Here is a 15885-nt window from a genome sequence, read left to right on the forward strand (position 1 = left end):
TATGTTTTGAATGTATGAAGTACGTTGCTTAGCTACTAGACGCCAAGCCATGGCTGCATGTTTTGATGGGCTCTGAATACCGTCATGCTAATTTTTGAACATCCAGATGTCTTCTTAATGGCTTGTTTTTTAGGCATGGGGTAAACGTATGAGGTACATTTTCCGTCTTTGTTTACTAACTGAAGCCACCTTGAACTTTGTGTCTCTGTGTCAACAGAACAATATTTGCAAATCGTTTGTCAGTTGAACGCATGTCCTCAGATGTATGTAACTGTTTATGTGTAGCTAGAATCTAAACTATGTATGCCTGTTGCCATACAAGAGAATAATTATTTTAATTCTGGAGTGTCATTTGCTTGGATGATATTTTTGACACCAATAGAGGATCTCTGAAGAGATAGTAGCTTTATTCAAGTTCCTTATAAAAGAATAATCATGTCAGAATTCAGCACCATTGCTTCCTCCTCTTCTGTTATCATTACTTGTTTAAAGATAAATTAATAGCCATTCATAGACTAAGAGTGTGCTGGCAGCTCTCCCTTATAATAAAATCAGTAAAGGCAGTTCAAATTATTATCATCATCATTAATACTAGGAAGTACTTTCCACACAAAAAGATTTTTAGGAGATTTACTGGTTCTGGATTAAAACATTCACTCACTTTGGTCATAATCTGTATTTACTTTGATAAGGCTTTAAAGCAATCATGCTGCAGATAGTAAATAGTAAATAAATATGAACATCGGTTCAGGTCACAGACAGCTGGTGTTAAAACTATTTTAAGGCTCTATGTTGCTTATCAGTGGTGGCAAGAACCATGTAACTATCCATTAGCTGCAGTGAGTCCGTTTACCCTGTAACTGCAAGGAAAACTACAATGATGTGTCTGGTCATTATTTTCAACCCTCAATGGACCCAGAAATTATCTAGTACAAAATACTGCAGAAACATAGTTGGGTTCCTTAATGATTATCTAAATTCCCAAAATCTAATAAGTATATTTCCCCAGTGGTCTTAGTGTGTTGCTTTGACCCATGATGGCCTGACAGAGGTCTGATTTGTCAATACCAAAAGCTGATAATTTGCTAATCAGTCCTGTGAGAGCTCTCATTAAGGTAGTTTGGCCTTAACAACCTTAGAGAGTACATGAGTCCTCCTGCTGTTCAGCTACTTTGTGGTTGAGTCCTTGACAGCAGCTTTGAATTTTTGGGCCACAGGCATCCTCCATGGAATATGGTGATGCAAGGATTTGATAATCTGGTGGCCAGGTGAGTCCTCTGCCCTGTGCAGTGGTAGAGGAGTGACTGTGTGATGGGAAGGAAGGAGAACTTGTAAAGCCCTCTTCTCCTGGAGATTAGCTGGCTTTGTTCTTGATGTCAGTGAAGTCAACAACAAGTTTAGAATTTAGTTTTCTCAGGCTTTTTCATTGTGAACAGCTCTCGGAAGCTGGAAGCAGGTTATCTTCAGTCTTCAGGTTTTTATGGGTGCATGAAAATAGTTGTCTGATCATCTGACTCAGTAGAAAAACATATTAGGCATGCCTTGCAAACTGCACTTGAACTCAGACTGTTCTTTTCTAAGGTCTAGCCTGCTCTGCAATTATCCTCTAGTATTCATCCAGTCTGTTTCATTAGTGACCCTTAGTTAAATTTCAAGTGAACTATTGAATGCATTTGGACAAAATCCAGTTCTCTTCCTTTCCTTTCCCCCAATTCTGAATCATGTGAAAATTAAAATAGATAGTTCTCACAGTAGATACAGGCAACAAGAGCAAGAAAAAATACTTCCCTAAGTGCTTGTTAGCATCATCTGTGATAGCACCATCGTGCCTGGCTCTAACAAAAAGTTCATAGTAGAGCCAAAGGCCACTCTCCTGCCTTTGTCTACATAGTAATTATATGGGCCTTGTGTGTGTGATAAAGTTTAATTGTCAATCTGACAATTCTTTTGAAATTTAACAGCAAGCTTTGGATTATCTCAGCTCTATAGATGATAATTTCATTGCATGGAGCACATGCTTTCTTTGGCTCTTGTTCTTTCTTCTTTTTTTCTTTTCTAGATTATCGTCTTCCCACAATTATTATACCATATTAGTAAAACAGGTCACCGTACCAATGGTCAATAGAATATATTTCACTAATGTTTATTATTATTACTTTGCACAAATTATAATGTGATGTGTCTGACAGTTTCATAATGTTTTCACCAATTTTGTTGCAAAGCTAATACATTTAGATAATGTCCCTGGGGAAAATAAAGTGGGACATAATTTGTGTGGGAGAAGTAGCATGATTCACACTAATCTACAGAGATGGTGTGGAGTTGCCTCACAGAGGAAGTATGGATTAGGCAAGTTAAATCACATATTTTGCCTTGCTCACCAGTCACCAGTTTCATAACTGAAACTTTGTTTGCCATTCCCCTCAACATGTAGAGTCCAAAGCTTTATGCATATTTTATCAATATTTTTAAATAATCTGTGGCTTACATAATGCTGCTGCATTTTTTTCTTTATATACTTTAGGGAAAAAAAATTGTTAATCTGTACATCCAGAAGGTAAAAGCTTAATCTACTTTAGACTCTACTTCTAACACTTTGTTGAAGAACATCCTGAGATGACGAATGGTTAGGGGTCCCACACGATGCAAGGGCAGAGTGAGAACATGCCTAAATATACGCTTTGGGGAGGAGGTGGTTTCTGAAGGAGAAAATGTAGCATGCATGTGCTGAAGTTAGCCCAACAGGACATCACCCATACATTGTTTTTTCTTCATTTTCACCTTATCTAGAATTCAGAAAGACAACTCTGTGCATTTGAGATTCAAATGCCCAAAACTCAGTCCTGAATTTAGCATATTAACCTCAAAAGAAGATGACCTCAGGTTTTAAGGAAAATACATGATTTTTATTTTGGTCAGGATGAGAGATATCACCACTCCTATTTTCCTCAAAAGGTAACTGGACATCAGTCTTTCCTCTCAAAATACGACCATGGGAGGTCGAAGCAGTATCCCTGTGAGTCTGATGGGAGTCCTTCCTCGCTTCACACCGATGGCCAGGCCCTGACCCTGCTGCCGTAAGGTGGACATCCCTATGAGCGAGTCCCACCAGTGCCTCAGGAAGAGGACTTTTCAGAGCAGGCTTCCTCCAGGGCAATGCTCCACCATTTTGGCTTGTAAAGTCTCTCCTTTAAGTGTCAGCTGAGGGGTAAAATAGATGATTCCCAATTACTTTGTTCAGCAGCTAGCCCTTCTTTTCAGTTTTCTCAGGTCCTGTGCTCCTTAGGTGATATCTGTAATACTTTCCGTTTGGGTGAAACCTTACTTTCCTCCACATGTGCCATCCTGCGTTTTTGTGACATTAATAAACTTTCACCCACCTTGCAGAGCGGGGTAGGGGAGGGTGGATGTGTGGGTCCTGAATACCATCCCAAATACCTCCCTTTACAGGCCTGAGGTGGGAACGCTGCTGCAGGAAGTCGGAAAGTCGTATTTAATTCCTTCCTCTGCTTGAAGGATTTTAGGTTTGTATCGCACACCTCCCAGGAGAGGTCCTTAACCGGTAGATTGTAAGCTGTTCCAGGTGTTAAGGAAACTTTCCACCCCTCTGACCAAAGCTATGTCACTGTTTAGCAAGTAATTCAAGATTCATATGGTGAGAAGGAGAGAAATCGTGACCTGAGGCAGCTGACTGGATCGCACCGCTTAGAGCAAGGCGGCTCGTGTTCCCAGAGCACGGAGAGAAAACTGTTTCTGTAATTTACCGAAGGACTGTTCAGTGTAAAATCCAGAAGCAGGCTGAGGAATAGGGACCGAAAATGAGGTCCCTTCAACCAAGCCCTGTAAGCACGAACTGCAGCCTGGCTGGGGAAACCTTTGGCACGTGGGTTGCAACAAGAGGAGCCACACCTCCCTGCGTGTAGGGACACGTACAGACCTTCGCTGTAGACCTTAGTCTGATGTAGACCATAGACCGCCGGGCACTCTCGTGTGAAGTGTGCTTCAAAGTCTCCTCATCCCTCAAAGGAATGTGGAGTTGAATCGCCTTCATATTGAGCAAAGGGTTTAACTGATGAGCTATTGTAGAGAAAGCAGAAAAGCAAGCAAACAAACATGGACAGATGTAAAAGCTGTTAGCTGTTCTTTAAAAGTTACGTGCAGCTGGACCTGAGAGAAAGCCTAATCCCGTTGGTTTCTTGTACATCTGATCTCAGAAGTTCTGTAGGCTTGGCTTCCCTCAGGGGCAAAGACTGAGAAACATTAAGCATCTCAACCCCAATCAAGCTTTAGTATAAGCTAAGTGCTAAGCTGCTCAGGACTGTAAAACTGTGGCACTTCGGGGCCCGTAAGGTCACAAACTGCAAAGCCCTGTGAAGGCTGGATAACTCGAAGACCAGAGGACGTGGGAGCCAATTTTGTTCTTCTGCCCTTACATTCCACCAAACCGTCCACATTGGTGCTTAAATCCTGTTTTGGATCTGGTCCACAGAGTCTGACCTAATATCATGTTTCACTAAATAGTTTATTCTTGTTTTTAAGCCTACTTCACAAATCAAAGAATGTCAGGTAAAATAAATTAACTGTTCCAGCAGGGAGCCACGACAGTTATCTCCATTCACAACAATGCCATGTATACATGGCAAACAGCCAGCTGCTCTTGATGTACTTACAAATGCCAAGAAAACTTGGCCTTTAATAAGCTGTCTAATTAACTACTAGTCTTATGATGTACAGCTCAGTTTTCCTAAGTCTCCTTTGCCAAAGCTTAACATCTATTGCCTTCTGTGTAGCAAATGCATTTCCTAGTCATTCTTCTGTTTTGAAACTACTGTAACGCAGATCAAGGGCCATTCCTTCTTTAGAAATATCAAGAAACACTTATTCTTCAAAGCTTCTTCCACTATTTGGAGACAATCAAATGAGTAGACAGATATGAGTAGGCAATTAACTTTTTAAATAGAAGCCACACACCAGAGTGAAATAATCATTGGAAACTCATTTGAAGTATCATGTGAGTCCCTGCTTTCTTAGTGCTTTAGCTGGAGTATGAAAAGTTGAGGAGACCCACATAGATTTTTTTTGCATTGCATCAGGGATTGTTTTAACATAAAAAATTATTTTCAAGGGAAATAAAAACTTTTCATGTATTCCCAGAAACTTCACTTCATAAAAGTCTGAGACTGCTTTCCAACACTGCCCAGGAAAACTAAAAATATAGCTATTGATGCTGGTAACAAGTAATCCATGGCCAGTACAGCTACAAGGTGTTTAAGTGAAAAGAAATTTTCCCATAAAGATTTAAATCAGCTGAAGTATAAACAGGTGTGGTTTTCAATAATGTCACTCAAAAGCATGCTGTTGGGAAGGACCACGTAGCTAGAGAATGGTGAGTTGATCCAATAGCAAACTTTTCAGAGTATTTATCTCAGAGATGCCACTTGATAGGCTTCAATTATGTACATAGTATATACTTTGTGATGCTATGAATAGAAATACAGTTCAAATAAAGCAGAGGCAAGAGAAACAAAGAATAAATGAGATATAAGTTGAGAACATAAAGGAGCTGAGTCTTTACTAATCTGCCTAAGTGATTACTGACAATGTCAGCATTAGCTGACAAAACGCATCCTCACGTAGTCGCTGAGGACTGCAGCCTGCAATGGAAAACAGAAGGCTCAGCCCATGCTCCCTGTTCAAAGCATAGCCAGCGCACACCCTGCTCTACCGGCAGACGGGCAACCCATAGACATCCCTCCAATAACAGCTTCACACACAGAAGCTGATGCTGGGAAATATTTCCTGTCCCTGTTCCCAAGGTCCTTGACAAGCCTCCTCTGGTGCTGCCCAGCTGGGATGCGGTGGGCGGCCGCAGGGCTCCCCACGCCGCCTGGCTCAGCGCGGATGTGGTCACGGAGCTGGCTGAAGGGAGCGGGGCTCTCCTCCATCCCTGCCCACCGCTTTCTGACCACAGCGTGGTGCTCTCCTCTCTTCTTTATGGGGACCGTTGCGACCATGCCATCTGAGGACAGCTGTTTTTCAGAAGTCTATGGGGTGCTGGAGGAGCTAGGTAGTTTTACAGATAAGTGATTTTCAGAGTAATTTCTGCTGTGGGATTTCCTAGGAGTGACCATTCAACAAAGCTGGTGAAGGGTCTGGAGCACAAGTCTGATGAGGAGCGGCTGAGTGAACAGGGGCTGTTGAGCCTGGAGAAAAGGAGGCTGAGGGGAGACCTTATCGCTCTCTACAACTACCTGAAAGGAGGTTGTAGTATGGAGAGTGTTGGTTTCTTCTCCCAAGTACCAAGTGATGAGTGGAAATGGCCTCAAGTTGCGCCAAGGGAGGTTTAGATTGAATATTAGGAATTTTTTCTTCCTGGAAAGTGTTGTCAGGCATTGGAACAGGCTGCCCAGGGAAGTGACTGAGGTTCTTAGGGACATGGTTTCAAGGTGGACTTGGCAGTGCTAGGTTAACGGTTGGACTCTATGATCTTAAAGGTCTTTTCCAACCAAGATGATTCTAAGATTCTATGGTTCTGTGATTCTATGATTAACTAATACAGCCCTTCAATAAATTCAGTTTATCTGACCTGAAGTTAAGGTGTTTCATAAAGAAAGTGCAAAGCCTGCTGTGTTTTGTCTAGACAACTGTTACACAGATGAACACTGCCTTGAAAGTTATTAGTGGGATGCTGAGATTTGTGGATATGTGTCATACTCTGGGAAATGATGGAAATGGAGGAACAGTGGTTTGATTAAGTGATGAGTTCTGAGGAAAAGCCGGGCATGCAGTGTGGTAAAATGTCAGTAACACGTAACATGAAAAGTAACCAAATATTGCTATGTCTGTTAGTGCTTGTGTATGTACGTAACTATTTTTTTTTTTTGATGTCTAATGAAGGTGGCATTATGCAATTCTGTGCATAGCTTTGGAAATTTTGAGGGTGAGATTACTAACCAGCCAAGAGTCAGCAGGGCTGCTTATGGTTAATGTCCCTTTCGTCATTTTCCATACTCCACACTTCTCATCAGAAGCAACTATAAGGAATTTTATGAGATTGCCTGCTTAGAAAAATTGTATTATTTTAATTATGCTTGTGTCATCATATCTGGAGAATCATTGTGAGGTCTGGTTTCGTCTACTGGTATAGCTCCATAGCCGTATCACTGGCATAGCTTCTTCTTATATGTAAATGGAAATAAATCATGCATTGGTGTAAGACATCTGTGTTCTGATATAATTGTGCCCATACTGGGAGCAGTACTGATGTAAGCATCTACGTAATAATGACAGCCAAATACTAGAAAAGACCAAATGACACAGAATCTGCATGCAAAGACGGGGCCTGAATTAATGTGTTTCACAGTACTCTTGGCACTACCAACCTGAAAGTACCTCCAGTAAGCTGCCTTCTGTCTTATTTGTGTGCTTTTTGGTACTTGTGTAAGAACGTCAGTTCAACTGCTTCTGTGGATTCAGTTCAAATTGCACTGGTATAAAGGTACCTTACTTCCTATACAGCTTACACTCATTTACTTAGACCAATTATATCACCACGAAAAGGCATTTTTATTGGTGCCATACACATGCATTTTTTCTGAGTTTTGTTACTCATGCTGCTGTAGGTAAACCACTTACATTTACATAGATTTTACTCTATGTAAAATGTACCAAGACTGAAAGAGCAAGATTCAGAAGTGATACGTAAAGTGCTAAGTTTACATATTGCATCTTCCTTGTTGAATATGTCCCAGCTGATAGATGCTACAGTAACATGACCTCACTTAGGGCCTCTTCTAACATTAGTCCATAAATGCTGAAAATGATATTATTTGTCTAAATAAAATGGGAAAAAAAATAGATTTCTTTTAAAATACTTGAAAATGGGCATCTTTATAGTGTACCTTTCCAAAACCCATGCAGAGCCAGAAGTAAAGTCTGGGGAGCTAATTGGATGTCAAGGTTGGTAGCCAGTAGGGTTAGAGAGGAAATTCTCTGCATTGTATCTGCATTGCTAAAGAATTAAAGTTTTTCTTAAACTGTGGATTATACCTGTGAAAATTCGAGAATCAAAGTACTTTTGAACTTTATTCCTTCTCTTCTTGTGAGACTGTTTTGTTCATTGGTACTGTAGCACTTAAATCTTGACATTAAGTAGCACCATGAGTGCACTTGCCAAAGTTCTCAGATACCTGGAAGCCAGAGGACTGATCCCAAAATCCTTCCTCCATTTTAGCTTGTAATTTTAGCTTGAAGATTGTTTTCTTTCATCTTGGAGGGAAAAAAAATGTAAAGAGATGCTCTGTCACAGTATCTGTGAACTCAATGTGGTTTTCTTTGACTTCAGTGGCATTTGATTCCTGTGCAGTTTTGAGTTTGCCTAAGTTTGAAACTGTCATAGTCAGTGAATATTGTTGACCTGGAGCCTCATGCAGGATATCTGTTATTCAGATGGATTAATTATGAAAGCTTTCATGAAAGAAAGTCATTATAAAAGGAGCTCTCAAGGGAAGAACAGAGTCTTAAAAATGAAGGGGGGAAAAAAAGGTACTCTTTGATCATTTGGTTAATAACATTTGATAATACTGTCGTGCTTTGAAACCACAATGGAATGTCTAGGAGTGTTCCAAATGAAATGGTACCTACTTTTCCTTCTCAACCATAAAAACATAAATTTGTATATTCAGACTTATTCTTTTCAGTGCTTCTCCTGAAGCAGGGTTAAGTTATTGCTGATGATTAAAATACTATGATCCTGGAATGGAAAGAAAAACCTAATGCTACCTGCTTGGGTTTTGGTAACACCTCATATCTACAAGTAGGAAGCATGTGATAGAGTTGTTGCACTAGTAAGACTAGGGATTTTATCACTGACTCTTTAAGCAACCTATGAGAATTGCTTAAATACTTGGTGTATTGGGAAATACATCATTAAACATGGTACTACTTGACATGTGTGACATGAGGTTTAATATATAACAATGTCATTTCTTTTAGTGCGAGTATAAGACTTGCCTTTTGAAAAGAAAGGTGATCTCTGGTTCAAGGACTGATTGGGAATCTGAAGCTTTCTCTCTGTGCCTTGGTTCAGTTTCTGAAAATAGAGTATTTCTTGTATTTTGATGTTTGAAGAAATACTTCTACAGCATTTATTTTGAGTACCTAACTCAGTGCAAGTTTGAGCCTCTGTATGTATTACAGAAATACAAATTTAAATAACAGTGATTAATTACAGAATATATACAAATCCTATTAATGAAAATATTCCCACTAACTCTACTGCATTGACATCTTTAGATGGAAGCTTATATTGATGTTGTTATCCAGGCTCTGCTGTTTGCAAAGGGCTCGTGACTTTAACCTGTTGTTACCTTATGGGTGTAAAAATTTATTTTAATGATTTTTTTTTCTTTTTCCTTCCTGGGCAGGATTTATGTGGGCATCATTCATGTGATACTCTGGGAATGGCAGACGTTGGGACCATATGTTCTCCTGAGCGCAGCTGTGCAGTGATTGAAGATGATGGCCTCCATGCAGCTTTTACAGTGGCTCACGAAATTGGTATGCAGTGCCTTTTCTGTTCGCTTGCCAAATCAAACACTTGTAACAGCTGCATTAGTAACCAAAATACTTGGCAATTAATTCCAGATTTCCCCTGGTCCGGCTACTCACTTGGGGATTAAGGCTGTATACATATGCACTTCAGGGTTAACTAATAAGGGATCAGAAGGCAAGTGAAGGCGCACAGTAGGTGTTTCCTTTCTAACAGTGTCGTTTCTAAGCAGCAGTTGAAGTGAAAATTCAAAGGCTGCTGCTACTGTCCAAGGATGTTAAGATGTGTCCCTCCTGAGAAAGCATTCGGCCCATCTACTGTAATTTGCATGCATTTAGTGCATAAAGAGTGGAAAACAACTCACCTTTTTTAACTACTTGCATGCTCTGCTGTTATGAAGCTTTTTCTTGGGACGATGAAAAGGGGTTTGTGGAAAAAAACAGGATTCTAATATTTTTCTGAGTGTACAAAAATTCCACCCTTACGGTAATATATGGTACTAATGTGAATCCTGAAATAAGTGAAGTAGAATTTAGATGATAAAGGTTTGGTGAAAAATCTGTTTAACTTTGTTTCTGTGTCCACCTCAGTGGACAGCAATTTAATGTAGGCGCCCTAGGTACAGCCTTCAGAAGGGTTTAAGACAGAATTACTGACAAAAGAAAGTTCATATTCTGGGACATTATGTCTGTCATGATGTATTACTTGAGAGACACTGCTACCATCTTTATTTTTAATTTACTAATATTTCGTGAGCTGTGTTCACTAGAAATATATTTGGTCTGAGGGCTTTGTTGGGTGAACAGCAATTTAAAAGTGGAGAACATTTTTTTTTTTTAACATTCTTGGAAGGAAATAACAAGGAAGGGGAGAACCTTCAGAGAGAGCCAGTTTTTGAATTGCCTTGTACCTCATGCCAAACCAAAGTAAAGTTTGCTTTGGGAGTATCATTGCAGTAGTTCAATTTTCAAGTAGCTAGCAGGTAGAACCCAACAGTTGTGTGGCTTATATATACCTGGCTTAGCAACCAGAGGTCACCAAGAATGAAAAAGCAGCTGGCAGGTCAGTGACCTGACCCTTCAACAATTAGTGAACTTAACCCTACTGCTCTTGTGGTGCCACAAAGAAAGGAAATCAGAAGTGGCTGGAGAGGGATTATGTGTTCCAGGAAAGCATAAAGTGTTGTGACAAAATGAGTCCCCAGACCAGAAATTTTACTTTAATAAACAAGAATATCACAGAATTACAGGATGTTTGGAGTTGGAAGGGACGTCTGGAGATCACGTAGTCCAAGATCCCTTTATGTGTGTGTGTGTGTATATATAAATATCCCCTTTATATATATATATATATATATAAAACTGCTTTCTATATACATACATATATATATATATATATATATAAAGAAAAAGTCCTCTGAAATCACTAATTCAGAGCATTTGGAGATAAGTACAGCAATATACCAAATGCAGCTTCACGTCAGATGAGTTTAGTGGCATCAAATCCGGATGCTGTGAAGCTAATGACCTGTCAGGAACCTGTTCTAGAATTGGGACAAGTAGATAGACTGGCAAACTTAGCCCATCATTCAAAGGCCAGTCTGCTGGAGGGACTGCTTCTATCTTCTTGCATCCAGCAGTGATGCTTACTGGTGAAGGTTAGTGGGCATTGGCAGGGTTGGATGAGGGACCTACTTGTGATGCCAGTGTTCATGTATCTGGTGTGGGAAGAGGCGAGTAATGTGTCTCAAATAACATTTTAACAACAATAAATACATATTTAGAGAGATCAAAAATGAAAGAACATAGATCAATAAAGATAGCGATGAGCAGTAAATATGCATATTATTACTCTGAATTCCACACAAAGAAAATGTAAACACAAATGAATTATTTTTAGTAATCTAGAAGCACATATTTGAAAAAGAGCCATTTTCATACCTAGACGTTTACAGGAATCTGTAAAACCTATAATTTTCAATGTAAAAAAGGCATGAGTTGAAATGGATAAATAAGTGCCTAATGGACAAAAAAAATCTAGTTTGAGGTTCTTTAAAATAACATCCTTTTTTCCTTCTCACCATAAGATTTAAAGTAAGGAGGGGTGTCAAGTCACAGAATAATCTTTGTGTGTGTGGCCTAAAGTGGGAGAAGTTGGGAAGAAAACACAGCTAAAATTGCTTGAGTACTTACATTAAATTAAAGGTCAAAAAAAAGATGAAAAATAGAAGTGTGGCATGGATACCCTTTAGTTAAGCACTTTGGGGAAAACCTTGCTTTATTTTATTTGGAGACCAAATTTCTTCTTACAATTCAGAAGTCTTAAACTTCCCCCTGTTCTGTGGGTTATGGTGTAGCTTTGATTTTACAACGGCTTAGTTACTTGGTGGAATTCACCTGGCAACATAGGAAATGCCTTGTAAGACAGAGGGGATGCTAAGGGCTTTAAGCTGAAGATGCTCCTTTCTGTCAGCAGGAAGAGCAAGGTGAGCCACTAAGTGAATCAGAGTCATCGTCTGCAGTTTTTTAAATAACCTGCTGTATGTGCATGTGTAGCAGATGCAGCATCATTAACATGGCCTTGGTCCAGAGAATGGCTGTGTGTCCTCACTTTCACTTCAAGGGGATCTGAATGCTCTTGTTTCCTCTCTGAAGGAACCAAGAGCATTTTTGAGGATCATATTCATTCTCTGGAAGGTGACCAAAATAAATGGAATTGCAGCTCAACCAAACAGGACGATCCACAGCCCAGGGCCTCAGGTTGGATATGTGCATAGGGAGCCAAAATGCAGCCTGCTACAGAATAAAGCCTGCTGCTTCTGTTGCCAGGGTTTCTACTGCATTATGTGTTAGATGTTTATTTTATTTCTTTCAGATAAAATAGATGAATTTTGACCAGTGTTTTTGAGGAGAGTATGACTGAGCAGCAATAACAGGCAAAATCTCCAAAGAGCTGTAAATGAGAGCACAAAATAGATGCAACCAAATTCTTAGTACAACTGATTAGCTGACAATCAGAGATGAAGATCCATATCTAAAGATTGACAAGGTAGGACCTGAATCTTGTCCTACTTGTATGTAGGAAAATCAGGAATAATTTATCTCCAATGTCAAATGCAGCGAGTGAGGGTAATGCAACCAAAAAAACAGGAGGAAACCTTGTAACTTTGAAGATTATAATCCAGTTTCTCCTCAGAATAAAGTGAAGCAGTGCTAATAGCATAAATGTTATTTTTAAGTCATAGTCTGTCCAGACATCCAGCCACTAATGGTAAATCCATACATCGTTATTTTCTAGCAGGGGATGTGCTGCTATCAGTTTGAACAGCAGTAGCTTTGCTGTCACAAAAATGGACTTATGCATTCTTGCCTGAAATCATCAGTTCAGCTCCATGTTCTGGCATATGTATGGCTTCTTTGACTTGAAGCAACTCCATGAGCCATGCTTTGTACGAGCCATAGCTTTGCACGAATACCTGAGCTAGCTTAGGCACGGTATGTAGACATTTTCCAAGTCTTTGTTATCATCAGCCTGTTGTCTGTAAAAAAATTATGATTCCTTGTTTCATGCACTTCCCTGCTTCACAGATATATCTGGAGAAAAGCATTCAAGAACTTGTGATTGCTCATAGTCTCGATATTTATTTAATGTTTTTCATAGGTCAGCACTAGCATATTGCTTCCCCATATATCCCTTATTAAAACCAATTAAATCCCTTATAAATCCCTTATAAAACCCAATTAAAACCCTTATCAGGAAACCAAAATAGCTAGGTTCTCACTCTAATACTCTGGACTTTTGAGTTGGAGATTTTGTTGCTTTTACAGTGTTGAATTATTAGCCAGCCTGTGTATCCCATGAAGATAGGAATGATCCAACATCACCAACAGGCACAGTCCATCAATTTGAAGTTAGGTTTAACACCTCCTGGAATGGGATATACCCAGTACATGACAATTCCTTGTTTAGTAGCCTGGTATTTCATTGTGTGATGCAGTCATGGTCAGAAGTTTCTGCTTCAGTACCGACAGTCCACCATCGTAAAGGGTTTCTCATGTACAAAAACAAAATGAGAAGACTTCAAGAGAAAATAAGTGGAGCTACTTCTTGTTTTATCAATAGGCAATATCCCAAAATCACAAAGGAAGTTTAAAGCAAAGCCAAGAATTAAACTTGTCTCCTGAGTTTTGATGTAGTCCTTAAATACAAAAGCATCCTTCCTGCAGTTTTTAGGCAGGCGAAGTTCCAGTTTAGTTCAGTGCGAGTTACATGGGTCTAATCACTTAAATTATATGTATCTTTATTATTTCCTTTTATCTTGAAGAACTTTTCTTTTTTTTTCTTTTTTCTTTTTTTTTTTTAAGAGAAGATACAGATAAAGTGCTGCCTTTTTGCTCAGTGTTCATTTGACCTTTTGCAAAGTTCGTATTTCTCTGCTATGCAACCACACTGGCATGCTATTACTCCTTCTATCCTCCTGAGTAATACAGTTTACTGAAGTTCTTTCCAAGTATTTTATTTTTAGAATATAGCTTTAAAATTGCTACATGGAATTAATTAAACCTCTGATCATTAGTTTTCTTTTATCTTTTACATGTGACTTTAGAGAAGGGAAGGCCAAAGGAGGGCATAAAAGCCGACTTCAAATACATTAAAAAAAAATCATTGCGAAAATTTACATAATAAATCGTTCTCCTTGTCCACCTGGGACAGCACAAGGGGTAATGGCCTCAAGTTGCAGCAAGGGAGATTTACTTTAAGCATTAGCCAAAATCATCTGACCAGAAGGACAGTTACGGGCAGGAATGAATCGCTTGGGGAGGCTGTGGGTTCTCCATTGCTGGAGGTTCTCAGGAGCTGGCTGCCTAAGGCAGCTGTGACTTCAGGGAGGTTGATCCTACCCTAGGGTGGAGGGATGCACGAGATGGCTTTTCAAGGTCTCCTCTCAGGGTTGTTTTCTACAGTTATGTGAAGTTATCACAACTTCCTCCACAGCGATTCTGTGTAACACCTAAAATCAAGGAACTCTACAGAAGATAAAACTAGAAAACAACGTGTTTCATACAAAATCTTTTTCACCATGCCACCATTCTGTGGCATCTGACATCACTGAGCACTGTTGGCAAAATGTAGTCCTTTGTTAGAGAGCACAATTTTATGTAGAGAAGTCATTTTAGAAGTGAGGTATCACTCCTGGAGTCTCTACTCAAGCAGTTCACTGAAATACATCAAAATACCATTTTGCTGAATTCTGAGGAGATTGAAAGTATTTATTCAGAGCTCGAGCCTGTATTTGAGTTGTAGGCCTCTGTATAAATACAGCCATGTCCACCATGTGTAACCTATGTAACCTTTATAGCAAACTGTACAATTCTGACCCTTCTTCAGAATAAACTGAAACCAAGAACAATGTATATGATGTGTAAATGGTTGTTTTGCTTTTGATGTACACAGAAGAGTCATAAAATACCGTCCATATTTTGCCACGTGTTCATTTCATATGCATTCAAAATAACTAAATACAGTTGTCTTTTCTTTACCACTGCTGAACATGCAGCCCTTTGATTTCAGGGCTGTCAAGATAAAGCAGATAAAGACAAGCTTCAGACTTGACAGGTACAAATCTTTTGTAGCCTTTCATTTCAAGAGGGATACATTGCCAAGGGCACAGAATTTCATAGGGACATGAAAAAATGGTGAAGGTTGTCTGATTTTCGTATTATGTTTCTTTCATGACAGACGAAGTTTAGGCAAATATCCAGGTAATCATAATTAGACATATTTGCTTTCTTAAAACAACAAAAGAGAGAAAGAGTGCACTTATCCAAGTCTTCTCTGTTGACATGCATCAGGAAAATTGCTTGATTCTTTCTCTTTGAACCTTCTTCAAAGTTCTATCTGAATTTCTGCTTGCAAAAGCTCTTGAATTAAGCCCTCATGAAACATATCCCCCTTTGGTTAAAAGAAAAGATGGGCAGTCAAAGCTAAACCTTCACAAGAGGTGAAGAATGGGGCAAACAGTTTAACTGGTGCTTCAAAACACAAACATCAGCTGTACAAAAGGTTGCTGGTTAAAATTTTGGGTAAGAAATCTTGTAATATATAATTGTTCCACCTACAGCACACATGGTGCTTAAAAAAACTTTTTTACTTGACGCTGAGGCAGTTTCTATGGAAAAGTGAGGAAGTGGAAGGGGGGAGTTGATATGATGCAGAAAAATTGAATCTCAGGTTCTGAATATGCTTGAGCTTTTTTTATCTACTATGTACTTCTAAGCCTTCTTAGTGTCTATGAAGCAATTCTGACAGAGCATTGAGGTGATCAAATGCCAAGT

General features: G+C 39.3%; 1 protein-coding gene across 1 annotated transcript in view; it reads left to right on the top strand.

Moving 5' to 3' along the window:
- ADAMTS5 (ADAM metallopeptidase with thrombospondin type 1 motif 5) overlaps nucleotides 1–15885 on the top strand; it is a 45321-nt gene that overhangs the window by 4308 nt on the left and 25128 nt on the right. Inside the window, exon 3 of the mRNA XM_082074485.1 lies at nucleotides 9426–9558. Within this exon, the coding sequence (XP_081930611.1) occupies nucleotides 9426–9558 (133 nt within the window). The remainder of the gene's footprint in view (nucleotides 1–9425; nucleotides 9559–15885) is intronic.

This window comes from Streptopelia decaocto (genome assembly GCF_964273445.1).
Source record: "Streptopelia decaocto genome assembly, chromosome: 1".
NCBI classification, from domain to species: domain Eukaryota; kingdom Metazoa; phylum Chordata; class Aves; order Columbiformes; family Columbidae; genus Streptopelia; species Streptopelia decaocto.